This window comes from Enoplosus armatus, chromosome 14, assembly GCF_043641665.1.
Source record: "Enoplosus armatus isolate fEnoArm2 chromosome 14, fEnoArm2.hap1, whole genome shotgun sequence".
NCBI classification, from domain to species: Eukaryota; Metazoa; Chordata; class Actinopteri; order Centrarchiformes; family Enoplosidae; genus Enoplosus; species Enoplosus armatus.
The window spans coordinates 23,169,305-23,184,799 of NC_092193.1; the positions used below are offsets into that span (position 1 = coordinate 23,169,305).

General features: G+C 43.8%; 1 protein-coding gene across 1 annotated transcript in view; it reads left to right on the forward strand.

Moving 5' to 3' along the window:
• Positions 1–3,379: 3,379 nt before the first annotated feature.
• Positions 3,380–15,495, forward strand: part of cntnap2b (contactin associated protein 2b) — a 33,261-nt gene continuing 21,145 nt past the window's right edge. Inside the window, exons 1-3 of the mRNA XM_070919682.1 lie at positions 3,380–3,461; positions 12,886–12,996; positions 14,333–14,526. Coding sequence (XP_070775783.1) covers positions 3,380–3,461; positions 12,886–12,996; positions 14,333–14,526 — 387 coding nt within the window. The remainder of the gene's footprint in view (positions 3,462–12,885; positions 12,997–14,332; positions 14,527–15,495) is intronic.

Sequence of the window (15,495 nt, forward strand, 5' to 3'; positions counted from 1 at the left end):
AAAAACCACTGATAGTGTCTTCTGTTGGCCCCTCCCTGACTGGTAAACGCCCACTACTCACCTCCAGTTTTTTTTTTAACACAGGCTCTCTGCTCTACATTTTGCCTAAGCTGAGATAACCTTGATGACATCACTATGACATCATCAGGGTTAGTTCACACTTTCTCACATTTCCATTTTGAGTGATTTTCATTGCCCCCCCCCCCCACCTTTTCCCCTCTCAGTTACTGAGTTTTTGTTCAAGTTTCTCAGACATTCTCTGTGGGTAATGTAGTATTCTTGAATGTGTCTTCATTTGGTATACGCACTTACGGGGTAGGCTAGTGTAACCCTGTCAGCATAAAGGGCTACTGAGGGTGTGTATTTATTCATAAGAGAGGTTAGAGGGAACAGGATGTACTGCACTTGCAATATTTTCAATATATGTCATTAAACCAAAGCTGCTGTGTCAACCTCATTAATCATCCATACTGTTCAAGCAGCCGTACCTTGGCTTCTGGTCCAGCGTCTAACCGAATCCTGAAATTCATATTCTTGCCGCTGAAGTGAACCTCCTCCCGTACCTCCCGACACACACACTCCTGTTCGTGGCCCAAACATGGTGTCACCTACATCCAACAGCGGACTCACCCTTCCTTTGCCTGTATGCCAGTTCAGGAATATGATTTGTCTTAAACGGGGTTAACGTTGTGAAACGGTCACAGTTTGGTCAGGTTTAGGCGTCAAAACTACTTGGTTATGGAGGGAAAAGGCAAGGTTCTCCGTCCTGCGATAAATGGTTGGAATATTGCTAAAAGTAATGGATAAATGGTTGGAGTATAATGCTAACAAAGTAGTGGATAAACAGATTAAATTGTTAGCTTAAGGTAATGGCTACATGATTGGAATATAATGCTAGCTTAAAGTAATGATAAACATTAAATTGTTAGCTAAAGGTAATGGCTACACAATTGGAATATAACGCTAGCTTAAAGTAATGATAAACATTAAATTGTTAGCTAAAGGTAATGGCTACACGGTTGGAATATAACGCTAACTTAAAGTAATGGATAAACAGATTAACTTGTTAGCTAAAAGTAATGGATACATGGTTGGAGTATAATGCTAACTTAAAGTAATGATAAACAGATGAAATTGTTAGCTAAAAGTAATGGATACATGGTTGGAGTATAATGCTAACTTAAAGTAATGATAAACAGATGAAATTGTTAGCTAAAAGAAATGGATAAATGGTTGGAGTATAATGCTAACTTAAAGTAATGGATAAACAGATTACATTGTCAGCTAAAGGTAATGGCTACATGGTTGGAATACAACCCTAACTTAAAGTAATGGATAAACTGGAGATAAAATAGTTAACCAAATGGTTAAATGGTTGAAATGTCCAGCTTTGGCTCCTCCAAGTGGTAGTAGGCCTACAACACTTTTTTTTTTTTATTTTTTTTTTTTACATTTGTTCAATTTGATGAAAACTTTATTGCTTTATAATAGGGTTAAAAACATCCATGTTAAAATCCATTCAAATGAATACATTTGGAACATGACGGGTGGTGTTGATGAAGGGGTACATGAGTTCATCTGACAGGGGTGGGGTGGGGTGGGGGGTGCCTCAGACAAAAAAGGTTGGCAACCACTGAGATAGATAATGGGAAGTGAAAATAAAGAAGGCAATAAGCAGCAGCTGTCATTGTGCAAGAAACTGAAGAGTCTGAGGTACACAGACAATGAAAAGTGTGTGTGTGTGTGTCTTTGGGTGATGGGGATGGGGGTGAAGCCGTTGCTAGTGATGGTGTACTTGGGATGTGGGGGGGGGGTGGAGGGAGATGGCTATTGTTGGGATGCAGAGTTAATCAGGGTGGCAGCTGCAGGGGACAAAAAAAAGGTGTCCCTGAGTCTGCTCACTCTTGCAGCGCCTCCTAGAGGGGAGGAGTGCAAACAGTCCATGGCTGTGGTTTGACTTATTGATTTATAGAGTTTGAACGAGTTCATGTGGCGCAGTGGCAGTTTTTCTGGTCGTGTAGAGAACCACAAACCATTAAATACTCCAGCAGGCATTCTGTGGACAGCTCCTGGTGCTGAAATCAGCTGAATAAAAAGCAAGTCCTTTCATGTTTAATTAGTCAGTGTCGTTTCACTGACTGGTGAGATTTGTGTCACAAACACGACAAGCGAAAGGAGGCCGTGCCGCAGCCGCCCAAGCAGCTCCTGTGGCTAAGGCGGTGGCGGACGCGCTAACCGTTAGCCTAGCGCAGGAGCTCGAGAGGAACCGCGGGAGAGAGCCTGGCCGCAGAACTCAAAATGCATTTTCCTCCTGGCGTCTTTCGACACCTCCCTTGCACCTACACAGATGTCCCCAAGCACCATTAGCGCAGCGTTTGGACCCCCACAGCCAAAAGGTGACGACCACAGAAGGCACACTAGCCCGCCACAGTGACGAGCTAGCCGGACTAAAGTCGAGGCGGGACCAGCTTGAAAAAGCAAATGCAATTTTTTATTAAATTTATTTATTTATTTTACCAATGATGCATTGGGCAGTTTGATATATTTAATTGAATAGACAAAAGGTTACAATACACACGGTTTATATTCCCCCCGAACGAAGGTATTACACAGTTTCCTTGAGGTGGCACTATAGACGACAAAAAGGTCTGTTATTGATTTCTTCATATTGATTTTGAATCCATTTATTCTATATTCTATGTAATGTGCTGTATCTTTTAGACTGAGATTTTGACGCAAAGCCCCCGTGGGTTATAAATGGCAGTTCTATGTCTATTTTAGAAACCTCTTTCTAAAATAGCCTTTCATATAACCCCAGTGACAAACACCGAGCTTTGTGTGCCGTGCAGGCTTCACACCTTTCTCTCGTGCTCCCTCCTGGGGCCTCGTGGGCCCTCCTGCCCCCCCCCTTTCTCCTCCTCATTTCAGGGAACCCGCTATTGTTGTACGTATCGGACCATACCAAGTGCGACAGAGAGTGGGGGTGTATTGATCGGTCCGGCAGTTCAGCGGTTGGACAGCTCCTGTCCTGTCTGTCTGTCCATCTGTCTGTCTGTCTTCCTGACCATGCACCTGGAGCTCGAGGCCTGGCCCCCAGCATCCGCGTTCTGTTCACAGGCTGGTCCCGGAGGTTTTAGGTCGGGCCCCGCTGGAGTGCCGCTGGGCAGGCTGAGAAGAAGAAGAAGAGAGCAGAAGACCGCTCGCGCAGGGCGGACAGCCATTGCTTGCCGCCTTCGCCGCTAAAGAAAGAAAAGCGGCGCCTCGGCTCGGCTGGTGCATCGCCGGAAACAGACAACAGACGGCCCCGCGGAGGGAACGCCGCACGGAGAACCCGCCTGGACCCCGCCGTTATTGTCTCGGTCGCTCTCGCGGACTGAAGATGTCTCGTCTGACAGTGCTGCTGTCGCTGCCCGTCCTGTGTGGCATCATCTGCACCTCCAGCGCTGCATCCTCAGTGTCCCGTAAGTAGGCTAACACACACACACACACACACACACACACACAAGACACGGTCACCAGCAGCCGTGGCTAATTTGGTGACTTGGTGGCCAGGGCCAGCGTGTGTGCCGGTGTCAGGGATGTGGGGACCACAGCCAGGAGGGCTCCGCGTGAGGCCGAAACCCCGGCACATAAACAGCAGGGCTGTGTTGTGATGATGACGACAAAAACGTCCATTCGATAACATGTCAGCAATCAGTGGTCTGTGCACCCCCAGAGCTGACCATAACGTGCGCTAATGTAACTAAAGATGGAATGAGGAGCATCTCACCTGGTGGGGTGACACTGTTCAACCCCGCCGAGCAGGTCGCATCAGTTTACACACACTCGTACACGCAGAGAGGGTTCACGACACACTGCGAGACCATTTGTGTTTATTATTTGGCAACGCAGCATACTTAAGATCGCGTGGTGTTATCGAAAGCTCCAGAACAGCTAATAGACCCCTTTTCTGTTTGTAAATATTATGACGTGGGTTTTTTTGTGGGCGGGGCTTAGGTGGAGGCAGAATAATTCTCTGAACACGTTAGCTAAACGCTAGCTAGCAAGTTATGTTGGTTTGTTTTTTTGTTTTTTTTAACAATGGATGACGAATGGCTTGAATTGTTCTCTCCTAAAATCAGTACCGCATTGTCCTCAAATGGCTACGTTATGAATAATGTGTCATTATTAATGTGTGGCAACATCAGGCAGAATAATTCCCAGAACACGTTAGCTAAACGCTAGCTAGCAAGTTTTGTTCGCTTGTTCTTTAACAATGGCGGAAGAAAATAGGGGTTTCTCAGAATATGTACGGCCACTCACTCGGTTAAAGTTAACATGAACCAATGGGGCCAGACTGGCCAACCCGTACGCGCTCCCTCAGTGGATGGACGATCTGACAGGACTACCTCCGGTGGAATGGCCAGACAATTAGCGTTACACCTACCTGACAGAGAAACCAAGCGTGTATAATAAAAAGAAACTGAGGGCGTATAAATCTTTACATGCCTACTACGTCCTGAATGGTCATAGAGGCCTACAAGACTTGAAATGCAAAGATTTAACAGACAAGTTTTGTCTCTGGCCGTACAACTAGCTAACAAAATTAGCTAATGCGCTGAAAGAGTTAGCATAACGAGAGAAATCACCTATTACTCAGAGTTCCCCAATTTCTGATGAGGTGGGCACGTCAAACCTTAAGACACATAACGGTATCCATACCATACATTCATACAACAGACAACACTTTATTTAACATTAGGCTATAAAGGAACTACACCACGGTTGCATGACTTCAACTAAGCTTCACTTTTAAGAGAATATAGATAGATATAGATATATAGACAGATAGATATAAAGTGTAAACACAGCGAGGCTGTAAAGGCGGACTAGTGAGTAGATGACTTTCCGTGGTCGGCATGAAGGCGTTTAATGTCCGCGACAACCTCTGTAGTCTCATTTAGCCGCTTGTTAGCAACCGGCTTTTTTAAGACACGTAAAAGCTTCAAAATTCACGAGTGGGGGTATCTACTGATGTATTTTATGTCGTAGAACAAAACGTGAAAATCTCTTAAGCTTGTGAGAACCAATCCAAGCTAATTCATTGCCCTGAATCAAAGAGGGCCCGGTTTGGAGCTATTTTGGTATTGTGTGCTTTAAAATGTAACCTTTTGCCATTGTTAAAAAACAAGCCAACAAAACTTGCTAGCTAGTGTGAACGTGTTCAGGGAATTATTCTGCCTCCACCTAAAAAAAAAAACCCCATAATGTTTAATAACAGAAAAGGGGTCTTTTTTTATGTTTTCCACTGTACAAACTTCAAGTTGTAGCCGACCAGTTTGGTGTGTGCAAAACCAAAGAAGTCTGTGTACTTCTGCAGGAGCCTGGTGCTGGTGGCATATGATTTCATTTGAACGAGATGGAATGACACAAGGGCCCTGCTGCCTTCAGATGACTGTCGAAATGTAATTAACCAAAAGAGAAGGCTGTCATACGTCCTACAGACAGATACGGGTGAGCCCTCAGTCGAACCCAGTACAGACTCCAATTCAGTTCCGTCACTGGCAAGTTCAGTTTAAGTTCGTTCCATTCAGTTCGTTTAATGATAAACAAAAACATTTCAAGGAGTTGCAGCGTAGCAGAGTTTTGAGAATGTGTCTACTTACTTTTGTTAATACTAGAATACGTTTCCCTCATTAGCCTAATACAGTTAACACCAGCCAAGACCGCACTTGTCGAGTCTGAGGGTCTGTCTGTGCATGTGCCTTTTGCAGTGCACAGGAGACACAAGTCCACTATCGATACTGACCGTGGGTGCCATCGCTAACAAACGAAAAGGTATTAAACATGACAGAGCCAGATAAGGAGGTTGACATCAATTCAATCTCTGCGTGTCCAGAACAACCGACAGGCTCTGGCCGCATGGTTTCAGGTGCGGTTAGCGCTGGCGCTATATGTTGACCAACAACAGCAGGGCGCCGTGGCGGCATGCAGCATCTCAAAAGTCCTGTCTCACCGAAGGGTTCCAAGCTTTGAGCCCTGTCCTAAGTCTGAACAAAACCCAGCGCACTCATGATTCATTGGTCTTTCACAACATATAAATAAGATAAGAATTGTCGGAAGGCACAATTTCTCGCTAGGTATCTTACTCTTCACCAGTTTAACCTGCATTTACAGTTTGTATTGAAAAGGGAAAGTTGTGATAAAGACTGAGGGAAACTTTTTTTTTTTAAATATTGATGTCACGTAACCTGCGTTCTTCTTCGTCTGTAAACAAAACGTTTATGTCCTGCCGCCACTCACTGTTATAGGCCTCCAACGTCCAAGAAATAAAGAATAAAAAGACTCAGTCGTGTAACTGCAACGTCCCCGGCTTGATTCTAGACATGGAATGTTTGACCATTGCATGTCACTAATGATATCTAATTCCAATCCAGAAGGTGGAACCTTCTGTAGAAGCCCTTGTTTGTACAGAGTCGATGTGATTGGCCAGTTATGTGCTAGCTAACCCACGATTGGTTGTTTGATTCAGACCTGGTCCAGTTTTTTTTTTAAACTAAGTACAAAGGAGACAGACACACATTTTTAAGGAGCCCTTCAATTAAATATTGTTAGTGACATGCAATGGTAAAAATTAGTTACTTCAACCAAAATTATAATCAAATAATATTGCCTACTGTAGCTTTAATCGAATATTAATCTCAGTGCCGTACATAAACGTCAAGAAACACGCACATAAACTGGCTCTCAGTATCAGAACCTTGTATCCCTGCATCCCGTAACGGCACAGCTTTCAACATGAGGCTGCTTCTCAATTCCCATTATCTATAGTGGACTGAGCAGACTAGTAAAATGCCAGTTAATCGACTGGTGACAATACTTTTGGAGCTCAGCATCCCAGAATGTGATTAGGTGTGTGTTTTGGGGAGTAATGCTCACCAGTGTGATTGAATTAGAAGTGGTTCCGGCAGTGTTTTCAAACCACAGACCTTGTTAAAATATTGTTTCCTTCTATCCGTTTTTGCGTACAGCACAGTTTCACAGATGGCTTTTGTTAAAACTCAGCACTCTGTCTGCAGCTCTCGTTGGGCTTCTTAACACACCGGCTGGGCAGGTGCTGAACAACCGTTAAAATTGGAAATGGGAAGTCAGGCATGTCCTTCTATTCAGAAAACAACCATTTTAATATGTACAATGTTTCTGCTCATTAAAAAAAAAAAATACAACCTGCCCCCAGGAGGAAGAAACTAGACTATAGATTGCGTTGCCGCCATTGTTTTTTTTAAATAGTGTGAAGCTTAAAGTGTTTGTCAGCTGCCGAGCGTGGCAGAGCAGCAACATTACGGGAAACATTGTTAGAAACTTTGACCCTGACTCGGCCCTAGATCCTCCTTTACACAGGAACCAGATGACACGCACTCACTGCTGAAACCGGACATTGTCAGGACCACTGAGCCATGCCATCTGCACCACAACAACAACTTATTACACCTCCTACCAAAACATGATGGTGCAGTTCCAACATTTCTGATCTCAGTCAGTCAGTCGGGGTCTCCCATTTCATGCATGTGTACTATAGTGAAATTCGATCATGTTGAAGTTTGTGAGGTCATTTGAATGTGTCACGGGGTTAGGAAGATTAACGATATGGCACTTTAGCGCATGGTTGACCTCGTGAAACAGTGTTACCAGGAAATGAGAGTCGAATTCAAGCTGAACTTTCATCAGCGAAGTGCTGATTTTAAAGGTTTTCAGCAAAAAAAAGAAGAAAATATTGAAAAGTTGACAGATGAAGCAGACTGATAACCAGCAGCGTGTGGTCCATTAAGGGCTTTGGGGCGCCGCCCCTCCTGTAATTCCAATTTTTTTTTAAATAAGCGCACCGGAAAATAACTTGAAATGTTGCCAGATTGGGCGTTTTCCCCAGCCCATTTAGGTGTGCTGTAAGATGGTTTTATGTCGGTAAAAATGAGCTTGGGTGGGTTGACAAAACTTTGGCCTGATTTGTCATGGTGCGGATGTTTTTCTCATTTTTTTTCAATGTTAATCTTATTTTCTGGCTAATAATTCAGTTTGTGAACCAACCTGACAACACTGCCCAAGTACCAAGAAGAAGTACTGAAACACGCTGCAGCCCTCAGCTCTCCACCCCTCCAGACCCCGGTGCATGATGGGAAACGCCCGGCTGTCCCCAGATCTAAGAGCGAATTGGTTTAAGCGTTGGATCAGCAACAGGGCGATTTATAGTCTTCATTTTGATTTTTATAAGTCTTATATTGCCCTTATTTTGCTAAAAGTAAATGTTGCGTGGCTCATGGCAACTTTTATCAGCCAGACCAGTATACTATGAACATGATTTCAGGATGCACAGACACAGCTGATTTATGGTCAGCACACTGACCGCTGTCAGTACTCTACAGTGGTTTCATTTCTATGTAAAATAACGGAGTACTATTTAGGTTAAATAATATACACGGTCATGATTATCACAGATAACATGTTGCCTATATGTTGTTTTAATAAGCTATCCTATTATATATTGTATTTCATTGGTCAGATAACATTTCATTACATCGATTAGGAGTGTTTCTGTAACTTGCTGTATAGGCTGGGAAAGCTGCTGGAAACCGTTTGTCTCATAGACTGTATATAAAGATGGACGACATGACGGCACCCCAAAAGTGAAGCCAAAAACGTCTCGTCATAAGCCACGCCCCCCTCCATGTTAGCGGATGGGACATGAGCCAACTAAAAAAAAATCAACACACTGACTATAGGTTTGGTTTTAATTAGTTATTTGATGCTATAGAAACGGGGCGAGACGTCACGATTGACAGCTGAGACTGACTGGTGCGTCACAAGAGCTTTCTGGTGTCACTGTAGGCAGATTGCCCCTGCCCACCCCAGAAATCAATGAATGGTTAATCTTATGGTTCATCCAGTAAAATGTCTTACATCAGTCGGCCTGGTGAGGACAGTTTGGCCGGCAGCTGTCCTCTCAGCTCCTCGGGAGCTGCTGCTGGCAGGACATCTGCTTCTGAGGGCAGAGGCGGCCAAACGGAGGCCGGAGTCCGCGTGGATCGGAACAGATGGAGGCTTTAGTGGTGCTGATGTCTGGCTTTTGATATGGATTTACGGCCATATCACAGAGTTTGCTGTGGGCGTACATACGTACACGTATGCACCATCCGTCTCATCCACGCTCGTCAACACGTTTTGTGATCATTTCCATGTCGCTTTTTTTTTTCTGGCTCTGACACACAAAAAATGACGCCCCCCCTCATTCTTAATCCCGCCTACAAAGCTCTTATTGGCTCGTTTTTTGGCTCCGGTGAAAAAGGCCAACGAGCACACCAGCAGACCTGTTTGAATCGTCGGACAAGTCCGCAATGTGGGCGGTGATTCAGAGGTCTGGAGCCTAATAATTAACCACAATAATGGCATGAAAGTAGTCTTACGATACGCGAACAGGAAGCCACAGAAATGGAATTAAAGGGACATTTCCCCCGTCTTTTCCACTCCCTGTGGATCTGAAAGCTTGACTTTAGGCCGGCCGCAATGGATTTTAATGGTGACAAACGTCGGTAGTGGAAAAGAAGTATCATCCAAACATCCTCATCCTTGTCATGTGTGTTCAGTGACAAACACCATAAAAGACAAACACCATAAAATTCAAATATGAGTTTTTTACAAACAACTCGAAGCTGCCCTCTTGCTATGTTTTGTTATATAATAGGAGTAAATCATAAAACCAGTGGTGTTGGAGGTTCAAAAATGTCATTTAATGTAATCTGGGGGTTTTGCAGGATTGTCCAGTACTAACAGCGGGAGGCACGGGGGGGGGGCGCTATCATTCAAATGATCAAATAACACATAAATGAAGAACAGGAGGAGCTGTTGGTGCAGCGTTGGAGGTTGTTTCGCAGGTTTCTCCGTGGAGCACAGAATCTCTTTCTTGTTCCTTTAAACTGCTTAATGCATGCTTGGCTCGTGGTTTTGTAATGCATATGAGGAGGCTCATTACCATGCCCCGCACCTGTCACACACACACACACACACACACACACACACAGAGCTGTGACCCCTCCCCCGCCCCCAAATCTCATATCATTTCTGATGAATGTGTTGAGAACAAAGACCAACCTACGCAGCCTTGCGCTGAGAAAGCGTCCAATTACAAGGTGATCAGCCTTGATCAAATCAAAGTAACTTCTGTGGGTTTTTTTTATTATTATTTATTTGTTATTGAAGGGCTGTTAAGGTGATTTTAAATACTATTTTTTTATGGCATTTTGCCTTTATCAATTTTTGACAACATGCTCTACACTCCTCTTTTACAGTTTGGCCTGGAGAACGTCCTCACTAGAACAAACAACAAGCTGAAGAACAGTGACCTCTTGTGGTCATGCAGATGTAGTGAACATAGGAACACGGGTTGCACTAAGTTGCTCGTCTAGACTTCAGTGACTAAATGTTATAGGTAGATATTAAAAGATTTGCACACACAAAAGAGGCAAGACAACTTCTCTCAGATCTGCAGTCACTGATTTACAATATCGACACATATCATGAACACAGAAAAAGATAAAATGGGATGCATAGTCGAATATAGGATATTGACAAAGATAACCAGGTCTGATCATAAATGAGGAAATCGACTAGCAAAGTATGTCGCTTTGTTTAGTCAAGACACTGATTATTAATTATCAAAGGTGGGAGAGCAAGAGAGGGATCAATGACTGAACCAACTGAAGTTAAGCAAAAAGGTTCACATAAGGAAAAGACATGATAAAATGGGGTCTAATGACGACTGTGTGGTCCACAGGCAGGGGTCCATCGCGCAGGTCAGCCGGCGGCGTGGACAACGTGGTGTTCAGTATTCAGGCAGGTGACATCTTCAGCCAGATGTTGCTGGTAGATGCAACGGTTAATATGGGTGTATGGCAAACGCTGCATGTCGCTGAGGTAGCCCATACAAAGCCATCACTAGATGGTGCTTTAACACATCCCTACTGAAAGACCCTAAATTTGACAGTTCATAGTAAAAGTGGGCATTCTTCCGAGAAATGGTTCTCCAAAGGCATCACCAGCTCTGCTTCGGGAGACAGGTAAGGCAGCACCACGAGGAAAAAGAATCTCATTCTGTCCATAAATAAAATAATAAAATAAAAGAAACAGACAGAAACGCTTGATTCACCAACAACACCAGGTGACCTCTCCAGTGATTCTAATCACATCCCAAACAACAAAGCACCAGGACCTGAAGTCTTCCCTGGTGAATTTTAGCACCACATAAAAAAACCCAGACTACCACCAAACATGAATTCTTTTGAAACCAAAGACCCCGCTCTACCAGCCAGCTGCCGTCCCATTTCACTCGTCAAACACAGACATAAACATCATGAGTGAGGCTTGAGTTCTTAGTCTAGATGATGTGATTCCTTCCGTAATCCAGTTTTTGTTCAACAGTTCCTCCAGTAATAGACACAGACTTTTCAACCGAATACATTATTCATCTCTCTAGCGATCAGAAACCATTCTCTGAAATGTCCAATTACTTACTACTATTACTCCTCACTACAGTATATAAACTGGACCAAATCCACTGTCCTCCCACTAGGGATCAACAGCAGGGTATTCACGCCTGCTGCATTTTGGTAGTCATCGACTCCTCCCAGAAAGTAGTCAAATAGTCGATTGATCGCAAGATTTATCACATTTTCTTTTTCTCGCCCAATAACAATGATCAGTTCTGTCAAAAAGGTCTCCAATACAACCAGTAAACGGGACCAACCTGTATACTGTCTTGACCGCAGTAAACGCGACTGCCTTCTTTCAGGGATACCCGGAGTCTTTCCTTCACTAAACACCTTCATTTTTGTTTATTTAACCAACCAAAGCTACGTCCACCTTTGGCCGCTAGAAGGCCATCCCAAAAGCTACTATGATGTACTATTATTACATGCTCAAACCCGAGATCAACTTCGGACATAACTTGTGAAACGCTTGCAGCCGATTTTTTTTTATGTGCTCTGCCGAAGCATATATCCACGCTGTTGATTGTCGTTGAGCACTGCCACTGCTTTATTACTGCACCGTGCTCAAAAACCACAGATGAATGATTAGTCTACAGCGATACCAAGGGGTCGGCTAGTGGTTTTGATAGTCGACCATTCTGTGAAACCCCCCCTACTATGCGCTGGTCATATCACATATTTAGGGATTCACATTTCCCCACAGTGCTGTCAGAGCTGTTCAATCTAAACTTCACCCCACTGCTCAAAAGAAGAAATGACGAAGTGAAGAGCTGGATGAACTGACCCATGTCTTAAACATATCTTCGATCCAGAAGTACAGCACTGGGAGCAATCACACCCTTGAATATCCGCAACCAAACCAAATCTCCCATTCAAACTAAATGGAACATAGAGGCCGTTGACCAAAATTCTCCTTCCTCAACATTAACTTCACTTCTTCAACCGAAATCATATCCAGAATATATGGCCACACGCATACATGAACACACTTTCCGAGAAACTCCCACCAGCAAAAAATGGTCCAAATTCAAATCCTCGGTTTGTTGTGTCTTACTGTTTTGTGTTGTCTCTGTATATTTTGTTACACCTATGTCTAACTTTTTGTATTCATGTCCTCCTGCACTAATAAAGACAAAAAGGACCTGCTGGTGATCTATATCATCAACCTTGACAGTAGAGTAACAATGAATCTGATACAACAAAGTCTACAGCTCAGATGAGTGGCTCTGTGAGGCTGTGATTGCTTTGAGCTAAATGCTGACACTGGCATGCTAACATGCTCACGATAGCATTGCTAATGTGCCGCCGATTTAGCAGGCGCAGCAGTGTCTACCATGTTCACCACCGTAGCTTTCTCTCTCTGGTGCAGGGAAGTGTGAGGACAGCTTGGCCACTCCTCTCCCCTACAGCTCCTTCACCAGTTCGTCGGCGTACGCCCGAGGATACGGAGCCGGTTACGCCAAACTTAATCGGAAACAAGGTACGCCTGTTGTAATGAGAAACACCAAGTAGTGCTTGCTATTGCGTACGCACATGGGATCATGTTCTAAATGTTGTTGGTTGGTGATGCTGATGATACTTTTGTCACTGCATGCAAGTAGTTGTTGCATGGAACGGTGATTGTGGTTAGGTGCGGTGTGATGCATTTCTTCCACTATGCAATGCAACAGAGTGCTGCAGGGATGACGTATTTTTGCAGGCCAACCCGGACGTTAGCATCGCCCTGGTTCACCTTGACTAAAAGCCAATGGGATTTCTCCATGGGATTTTGGATTATTGCAGAAAATAAGCTCTGTGGCAAAACAAAAAGTTTATGACCCTTTACACGGTTTGTTCAGCAAGGTAATCTTCACTGATGAACACCACTTTTAGGATTTTTGAAGCGTAAAGTAAAAAGCTAACGTTATACGGCTATAAAGGAACTACACCACGGTCGCATCACGTCAACGTCACCCCCACTAAGCTTCACTTTTAAGAGAATATAGATAGATATAGAGTATAAACACAACGAGGCTGTAAAGGCGGACTAGTGAGTAGATGACTTTCCGTGTTCGGCATGAAGACGTTTAACGTCCGCGACAACCTCTGTAGTCTCATTTAGCCGCTTGTTAGCAACCGCCTTTTTTAAAGACACGTAAAAGCTTCAAAATTCACGAGTGGGGGGTATCTGCTGACATATTTTATGTCGTAGAACAAAACGTGAAAATCTCTGAAGCTTGTGTTAACCACAGACCTTATTTCAGGCATCTAACCAAAAACCCATTCAAAATGCTGACTCATTTTGAGGTTTTAGGACTCATTCCTGCAGCACTCCATAGCAACACGTATGCAAATAGCGAGGAGTGGATCCTTTTCGTCTGGGTCAGGGTTCATGTTCTTCTGGGCATGAGTGCATGTTTGCCAGCATTCATTTACTCATCACTTCCTTTGTGGTCAGCTCTATCAGATGTGATCAGATGGAATTGCATGTATGTTTATGAATGATGGCAAAAGGAATGAGCTTTATGAACCTTATTGGTCTGCCACCTCTACGGTGCTTGCATCAGTTAACAGATAGATAACTCTTCACCACGCTGAAGAAGGCACTCATTTGATTGTTTAATGATGAGTTGGAAGTAGTAATTTTAGTCATTTTATATTGTATTTTGCAATACTGCTTATACTTATTAACAGTGCATACACAACTCTGCTCTAAGCTGAAGACACTTATGATCATTTTGTCCTAAATGTTCCAGATCCATTTTCCTGCTCTTTTTCCGTTTCCCTTCCTCCCATCTTCCCTCCCCGTCCTCCCTGAACAATGCCCCCAAAACTAGGTGCTGGAGGCTGGTCGCCCTTGGATACGGACCGCTACCAGTGGTTGCAGGTGGACCTGGGTTCCAGGAAGCAGGTGGTTGCCATAGTGACACAGGGTCGCTACAGTAGCTCTGATTGGACGAGCAACTATCGGCTGCTTTACAGCGACACGCAGAAGAACTGGAGGCCTTACCTACAGGATGGAAACATCTGGGTAAGGAAGAATCTTGTGTCATGTACAGTCGAAATCTTTGAGACCATTTAATGCAATTTGTGTCAAGGAATTGCACAAAGATGCCATTCACATACTGCTGGAATCAGTGCAGCATAGTCTTGCCAGTGACAGTGACGATTTCTCAGATATCCGTTGGGCATAAATGTCCATAAATAACTTTGGAAGACTTCAGATATAACTAAAGATCTTGTAGTGATTACAATGCAAACAGGAAGTGCAGGGATGCTTTATCAAAATGTAAAAACAAACTATACACTCACGCTCACTGACTCCAAGGCAACTTCACCCTTCCCTAAAACAACAGGAGTGACAAAATCCATCTGTTTTTACCCAGCAAATGACTTATATCCCTGGAACATTATTTATGGTAGGTGGAATCCCGCTGGATCTTTGGTCTCTCCCTTAGTATTAAATCCAAAACTGGGCTCAGTAGTTGAGCTAAGACCGGTTCGCCAGCTATCATAAAATAAAATGTCTTTAAAGTTGCAGTAAAACTCTCCATTGGGGTAACCTGGTATTTATGTTTCTCTGTACCCCTGCAATTCAGTTGGGGGACTTTTCTTTAATTCACTGGAGCAAAATGCACTCCCTCCCTAATAAGGTGTTAATAAAGTCTACTGTTCAGAGGAAGGTCCCAGTGAAAAATAATGTCTTTTTTTGCTCATAATCAAAGAGAAGAGCCATTGGAGATGGTCTTATTGAGACATTGTGGTGTTCACTTTGACACATCCGTATGAAATGTTGTTCTCTGTCGCTTGGTTTTGGAATTTGTTTCGTTAGAACGTCTAAAAGCAGCCCAAAGACCTGCCATTTTGTACTATTTGAACTGGCCAGCTGCAACATGGTATAGTAGGTGTTTATATCTATGTCCTTTCCTCTGAACTGTCATCCAAGCAACATCTGTTTCCTGATGACGGCGGCACATTAGCTGTCAAGCCGGCTCAACGA